Raw genomic sequence first — 7,005 nt, forward strand, 5'->3', positions numbered from 1 at the left:
CCAGGAGCCAGCTCCGGCCGGAGCCCTTTTCACTGACCGGGGAACACAAGCCCTAGGAATCCTGGAGAACCTCCAGGGCTCTTCCTAGGACCGTGAAGAAGACAGTGAAGACGCCTCCCTCCCCCTGGAAGCCCACTCACTGACCCAAACAGCCAGAGTGCAGCCAGGGAGGTTCCGAGGGGAGCCAACACCCCTCCAGCTCAGAATTACACTGCTGACACCCAGCCCTGTCTAGTCACCCCACCCCACCCCGCCCGCCGCGTCCCCGGTTCTCTGGCCGGCCCCTGCGGTCCCCAAAGCAGACTAAACTCTCCAGCAGCTTCTCCATCCTGGAGGAGATTCCCCACACCTAGGCTTCCCACCCTAGAATGAGAAAGGGAGAGAGAGCGGGACAGATCTGGGAGAGGAAGCTCCCCCCCCCCCCGACAGAGAGGGGGGCGGGACACCCGACACCAACTCCACAGAGCCATCGCCCCCTCTCTCCCAGGAGCCACTTCAATCGGTCGTCGCCCCAGTGGCCGCCCCGGAGCACGTGTTGCTGCCCGTCTGCGTCAAGGCTGGGTAAATAGATGACTGGCTAACAGCGCCGGGAGGGGCTATTTAAGCAGCAGCCTCCTGCCGGCCCACCCTGAACTTGGCTGGGCTCCCCGCCGCTCCGGTGGAAACGCGAAGCCAGCTGCGTCCTACTCTGAAGGTAGGTTCCGCACTCTCCCGCGGGGGATCCAAGTGTTCAGTTGGCTGAAGAATACTGTCTTCAGTTTTGCACGCTTTCCATTTTTCTGCTTCCCGTGTCTTCTTTCCGACAGCTCGAAAGACATTTCTCGAGGTCAGAGACAACAAGGAGGTCTGGGTGGGTAGAGCTTGATGGAGAGACTTCCAAGCGCCTGCTTTGTTCTCAGCAGCACGCAATGCCGGAATATCTATCTATTTGCTGGGATTAGCATGCAAAGTGGGGTTTGCTAGATGTTGCACAGAAGTGCCAGGTACTTTGCAATCTCTTCAAATAAACTACCAAGAGGTTTTAAGATTTAAACTCATTTTCTAAGCGTTGCAGAAAAATTCAGGGCTTTGGGGATCGAAACGCGCGAGTGTTACCTGCTCGTGGATCTAAGATGCAGCGGAGTTTTGCCAACGACTGAAGACGGAGCGCATATTTCTGATTTTGAAAAGCCATTCTTGTGGTTTGCGTGGTAGTTTACTGCCAATTCCCATCTACATCTTAAAGAAACTTTATAAATATGGCTTTTATTTATTGTTCCCACATTTTTTTTTAATTTTTTTTAACGTTTATTTATTTTTGAGACAGAGAGAGACAGAGCATGAACGGGGGAGGGTCAGAGAGAGAGGGAGACACAGAATCCGAAGCAGGCTCCGGGCTCTGAGCGGTCAGCACAGAGCCTGACGCGGGGCTCGAACTCAGGGACCGGGAGATCGTGACCTGAGCCGAAGTCGGACGCTTAACCGACTGCGCCACCCAGGCGCCCCTACTGTTCCCACATTTTAAACTGCGCTACTCATTTTTCGCCGTTTATGAAAGCTTTTTAGCTGTCAAGGATCTCATTTCTCCCACGGAGTCTTCTCTGCAGCTAATTTTCCCATCTTTAATTAATCTCTTGCTTTTCCAGTTAGAAGACAGACGCTTTAAGAACACTTTGTGGCACTAAGATCTCGCGGTCCGTGAGTTCGAGCCCCGCGTCGGGCTCTGGGCTGATGGCTCGGAGCCTGGAGCCTGTTTCCGATTCTGTGTCTCCCTCTCTCTCTGCCCCTCCCCCGTTCATGCTCTGTCTCTCTCTGTCCCAAAAATAAATAAACGTTGAAAAAAAAAATTTTTTTAAAAGAACACTTTGTGGCACTAAAGGAAAACAGAAGGTTTTCCTTCTGCTAACCAGGGCAGAAGACAGGGTCTCCGTCCCATACCGGGGCACCGGGTGTGGTTCACCCAAAAGACAAAAGGAGCGCGCTCGGAGCTCCCGTCGGCGCTTGGCGGCGCTTGGCGAGCCCTCGTGCCCTAGAGCTTGCACAAGTGTGGCGGGTCTGGAGCCCCGCGCGCTTGGACTGAGCCCGCTTTTCCATACCCCAGGGGCCCTGACCCTCCGCGAGAGGCCGCGACGCCCCCACCTTTTCGCTCACGTCCCCTCCTCTTCGCTCTCCGCAGCCATGAACGGAGGCGTGTGCCTGTGCGTGCTGATGGCTGTACTGGCGGCGGGCGCCCTGGCGCAGCCGGTACCCGCGGCGGACCCTGCGGGCCCAGGGGCGCAGCAGGAGGAGGAAGCGCTCCGGCGGCAGCTGAGGGCCGTGCAGAAGGTGGACGGCGAGCCCCGAGCGCACCTGGGCGCGCTGCTGGCCAGATACATCCAGCAGGCCCGGAAAGGTACGGATGCTCATTCATCTGTAGGGTCCTTATCCCTCACTTCCGCCCCCGCGCGGGGCTCCCAATCCCGACCTTCTTCCCTAGCGTCTGGCGGATGGAGGTGGGTAACCTCTCCAAACGGAACCCAGGCTGCGCGTTAGGCTGAAAGGGTTTTCCCTTTCTTTTCCCAATAGTACTGCGCCGGGCAGTGTGGTTTTCTGGGCGTCCTTTGTAGCAAACTGAGAGCTAGTGTGGAAGATTACATTTATTGGGGAAAACCGTTTTTAAAAGCTTTCTTGAAACTAATTTTTGGTACGTGTTGCTGTTTAAGCTCAACACCACATTATGAAGACATTAAAAGGTAATTGCAGAGCAAATTACTGACTCAAAAAAGGTTTGCAGTTCTACATACCCTCTACTGTAAATGCAGAGGAATCAGGCCACTCTGACGCTGACACTTGAAAGCCCCCTGGCAGGAAAGGATCGATGCTGAGAAAACGTTTGGGTTCTGACTGCAACCATTTAAAAAGAAGTGACAACGTGCCAGGTTTCCCAGAAGAACATAACAGGAGGAAAGAATCAGGAGCAGTTTTGAGTTCCCCTCGGCAGTGATTTCAAATGATCACCCAATAGACCTGTTTGTTTTTATTTTGCTGTTGGAGAAATGGTCCCAGTTGCAGCAGGAGCCCTCAAGCCACAGATTTCTCAGCATCAAAGTCTTTCTCCAGGAATAAGCTGACTGGGGGGCTCACTAGCTGAGTGCCATACTGTCAACCCTGCCCCTCTCCTGGACCTGTCTCATCTATAAAGCAGGGATGAGGCTAGAGTTCCCCTAGGTCCCTTCTAGCTCTTTGTGTGATTCAGAGGGAGGCTCATTTGTCTGTGTGCTCCTTAGGAATCATGATTGGGACTGGGGCAGTTTTTTTCTACCAAATTGATCCACAGTGACGCTTATGGTCGACACAGGCTGTGAGGCAGTAGGCTAAACTGGACCGACACGGCTGGACAATAAACCCCCCAAAAAATGCTGCTGGGAGGGGTGGGAGGGGGTCCTTTCCCATGAGGCTCCCTTACCCTCTCATGTGCCGGGACCTGGATTTGAAGCTTAGCTCGTGGCTTGACTAGACAAGGAGGAAATGACGGGCTCAGCTTTCCAGAGTCTCTGATGGTTTCATATGAAGGTAAGATTGGGACTTTTTGACCAGGGGAGTTCAGAAGGAAAACAAAAGAAAACAAAACAAAACAGAAGATGATGTGTTACATTTTGTCCTCTCTTTGAGAAATTGTCCCAGCTATCGTCTTCTGTTTTGCTCTCCAGCTAATTGAATCGAGAGATGTGGAAATACTAGTCAGATGACAGAGGAAGTCTGAAAACTTTTTGAGTTCTTGCTGATTGCATCAAGATAAGTTAATGTCTGTCCTTGGAGGTAGGCTGAACTTCAGCCAGACCAGTCTGAAATAGCGTAGGTTTTTCATGGAGCCATAATCTGGAGCCACCTCCCCACCTTAGGGAAAAAAACACCAGAAACAGGTCCGGGAAGGAAGCCAGTTACCACACCACTTCCCCAGAACTGACATTGACAGCGGCTTTACGCTACAAATCTTAGCGGGAAGCTTCTTCCCGGCACCTCTTCTCAGCCCCCTTCTCCCTTGGCCTTCAGCCTGTGGCACCAACCAAACCCACGTGGGAATGGCAGCCTCTGCCTCCCCTAGCTGCTGACACCCACCATGAGCACTAGCTAGGCAACAATCAGACTCGTCTGTTTGACGAATATGAACCGGGGATAAATATTTACACCTCGACAGTTTCTTTGACTATTTTACTACTTTGATTATCATGCTGGGTATTTACTCAACTGTTGTGCTTAAGATAATGCACTCTTGGAGGAGTGCTCAAGAGTTGATCATTAGGGATTGTCTGCAAAGCTTTCAGTGACTGAGGAGAAGCAATTCTATTGAGGGAGCACGGGGACATATGGCATACACCTGCCCCGCGCCCAGCAAAGCTCTCATGCTACAGCTGTAACACCTGTACGGTTAGCCCCCAGCAGCCCTGTGCAGTAAGCTCGCTTATTCTTCGTCACTGTGGGAGCCAGGACTCTAAGAATGCATAAGCCACATGACTCCGCACATCTAGGCCGACTCTGCACATCTGAGAGTCCGTCCAGGCCCTGCCCTCCCCAGAGGGTCCAGAAGCCATTCAGCTTCCCATTCGGGGTTTTCAAGTTTAAAGGAGACAGGTCCTTCACTTCCGTTCCATAAACCAGTTGTAAGTCCCTACTCTCGTCTGCACTGGGGAAGTGAGCGAGGACCCCGGTAGATGTACACGCTGTGAGCGCAGAGCTGTGTGTGGAATGGGGAAATTGAGGTGTGTAAGGAGCACAGCCACCAGGGCTTAACGTGGTGCCCCCGCCAAGAACCCAGGCTGCTTGTGCCCATGGAAGCTGCCACTTCGCCTCATTAACTGGAACTTGGGGCCGTGCCAGCCTTTGGTGGGGGTGTTCATCCGCGGCAGGCAGGAAGATGGGCCGTATTTCCATGACTGTGTACAGATAACTCGACTGCAGGGTTTTTTTGTTTTTATTTTTTTAGTGCGAGGACTAATGTTTCACCTGAAAGATGTTGAGCAATTCAATAGCTGGGGCTCTCTTCCTTGTGCATAGGCTGGAGATACCTGCAAGGGGCTGGAATGTGCTGGATTGACTCTCGGATTCCAAGGCTGGGAAGGGATTGAGGTGGGGGGGGGGGCGGAAAAGAATGGGTGGGGACATGGCTCTGTATAATTGTTTCTGGTTTTTAATTTAGCTGGCTTTACTTCGTTATCCAATGAGATAGAGGAACTGCTTCTGCAAGGTCATGTGTCACTAAATAAGCCACGGTCTGTCTGACTCTTTGCAGCCTGAGGGCGGGAGTTGGCAGGGGCAGCCTCATACAGAAGGGCTGAATGCCAGCGTCACAAGCAGTGGGGACGCAGTGCCCTGATCCAATAGGAAGTATGGGGTGGTCTTCCATCACTGTGCTCTTAAAGTCCCCTGGGCTTGGCCCTTCGAGGTCCCTGAGGGACTTGCTTGCCTCTTGGCTTGCACAGAAGAAGGTCTTCCACTGATTTCATACCCGGGAGGCCTCTGTCTGTGACCCTTGGCCTAGGACCATGTCAGGTCTCCAAAGAAACTGCTCCTTCGTGTCCCTTCTCCCTCCATGTGAATTATACATGAGAGTCATCCTGTTCCCGAGGACTTCACTCCAGTTCCAAAAGGCCCATTTCTCACTCAGTTATTGCATTTGGATCAAAAGGACTGAATTAAATAACTTCCTTATTGCCTTTCTGCCCACTCTTCTGTCAGTTACTGACGTAAGATTTTATAATCTGACAGTGTGCCTTTCTCTCAATATCATTTTTTTAAAAAGAAGGTAGCTTTAAAATTAATTTTTAAATGGTATTTGTCTAGTGGTAGGACTTGACTCCATTTTTTTTTAACCATTCTAACATCAAAATACTGTAATTGTGTTACCTTAACAAGAGTCAAGTATGCTCGGGATATTAAGGAGTGAACTTCAGAAATGGGTAAGTACCAAGAAAATCCTTGCTTGACGTCTGCTGAGGGCCAGCTACGTAAGAGAAAACACGCTTCAGGGGTAGAAAGACCAGGCAGGTCCCGGCTGTGAAAGGCCACGGTCAGTGAATCCACTTAAATCCTTACAGATTAGAAACCGCAACCATAGCTAGCAAATATTACCCTCCCTGGTTACGCAGACCTGGGTCCTTGTCTTCTCTGAGATTTGGGGCCAGCAGTCCCGCTGCTTGGTAACTCTTTGATACCTTTAAGAAAGCGCATGTTACAAATTGGCTGGCTTTTCCCATTGCGCTCCTCTCAGATTGAACTGGTGATGCTCCTAGATATAATGGCCCTGTTTCCTCTTCCCCTGCCCTTTGTAGCTCCTTCTGGCCGAATGTCCGTCATCAAGAACCTGCAGAGCCTGGACCCCAGTCACAGGATAAGCGACCGGGACTACATGGGCTGGATGGATTTTGGCCGGCGCAGTGCTGAGGACTACGAGTACCCGTCCTAAGGGCCCCCGCCTTTGTCAGCAGCCAGGAAGCAACCTCCTGGCTCAGAGGAGGCAGAATACGAAAACAATGACACTCACGACCCATTGTCTCTGAAGTTTGACGTTTTAAGTATCTGTTTATTAAGTTTTCAATGTGAAAACTATGTCCGTAATCTTGTTCACTACAACCTCACCCCTCACCGGAATTGTACGAGCGGAAGATAAACCATCTTCCTCGTCTGTGACACCTGGTCCTAAAGTGTTGCTATGCTATTAAAATGATTTCATCCTGCCCCCCAGTTCCCTGTGTCTGTTGAGTGCAAAGGACTCCATTTCATCCTCGGAACCTTCAAGGAGGGCCGCCCGGTACACGGTGCCCGAGGACACATCCCTACGGTAGACGGTCCCAGAGAGGGCTTGGGAAATGAGGGCGGGCATGGGGCAGACTCCCCTGCTGCAGACAAAACGGCCAGTGGGAGGGCCTCCTGGGTCAGCTCCATGGCCCAGCCCTGGCCACCCTGGGCCTGGGGCTCCAGCTGGGCTCCACTGCAAAAAGAGAACGTGTCCTGCTTGTGGTGAACACTCATTCGCCTGGGTAAAGACCA

General features: G+C 51.9%; 1 protein-coding gene across 1 annotated transcript; it reads left to right on the forward strand.

The window, feature by feature from the left end:
* Positions 1 to 562: 562 nt before the first annotated feature.
* On the forward strand, positions 563 to 6,692 carry CCK (cholecystokinin). Its single transcript, XM_043595649.1, has 3 exons — positions 563 to 694; positions 2,156 to 2,371; positions 6,288 to 6,692. The coding sequence occupies exons 2-3, from the start codon at positions 2,158 to 2,160 to the stop codon at positions 6,419 to 6,421; spliced, it is 348 nt and encodes a 115-aa protein (XP_043451584.1). The 5' UTR covers positions 563 to 694; positions 2,156 to 2,157; the 3' UTR covers positions 6,422 to 6,692.
* The last annotated feature ends 313 nt before the right edge of the window (positions 6,693 to 7,005 follow it).

Source organism: Prionailurus bengalensis, chromosome C2 (genome assembly GCF_016509475.1).
Source record: "Prionailurus bengalensis isolate Pbe53 chromosome C2, Fcat_Pben_1.1_paternal_pri, whole genome shotgun sequence".
NCBI classification, from domain to species: domain Eukaryota; kingdom Metazoa; phylum Chordata; class Mammalia; order Carnivora; family Felidae; genus Prionailurus; species Prionailurus bengalensis.

Bases quoted from the DNA above. Each gene is read 5' to 3' on its own strand.
- CCK (XM_043595649.1), top strand. From the start codon at position 2,158: ATGAACGGAGGCGTGTGCCTGTGCGTGCTGATGGCTGTACTGGCGGCG. The intron at 2,372-6,287 runs GTACGGATGCTC...TGCCCTTTGTAG, and splicing joins CATCCAGCAGGCCCGGAAAG to CTCCTTCTGGCCGAATGTCC.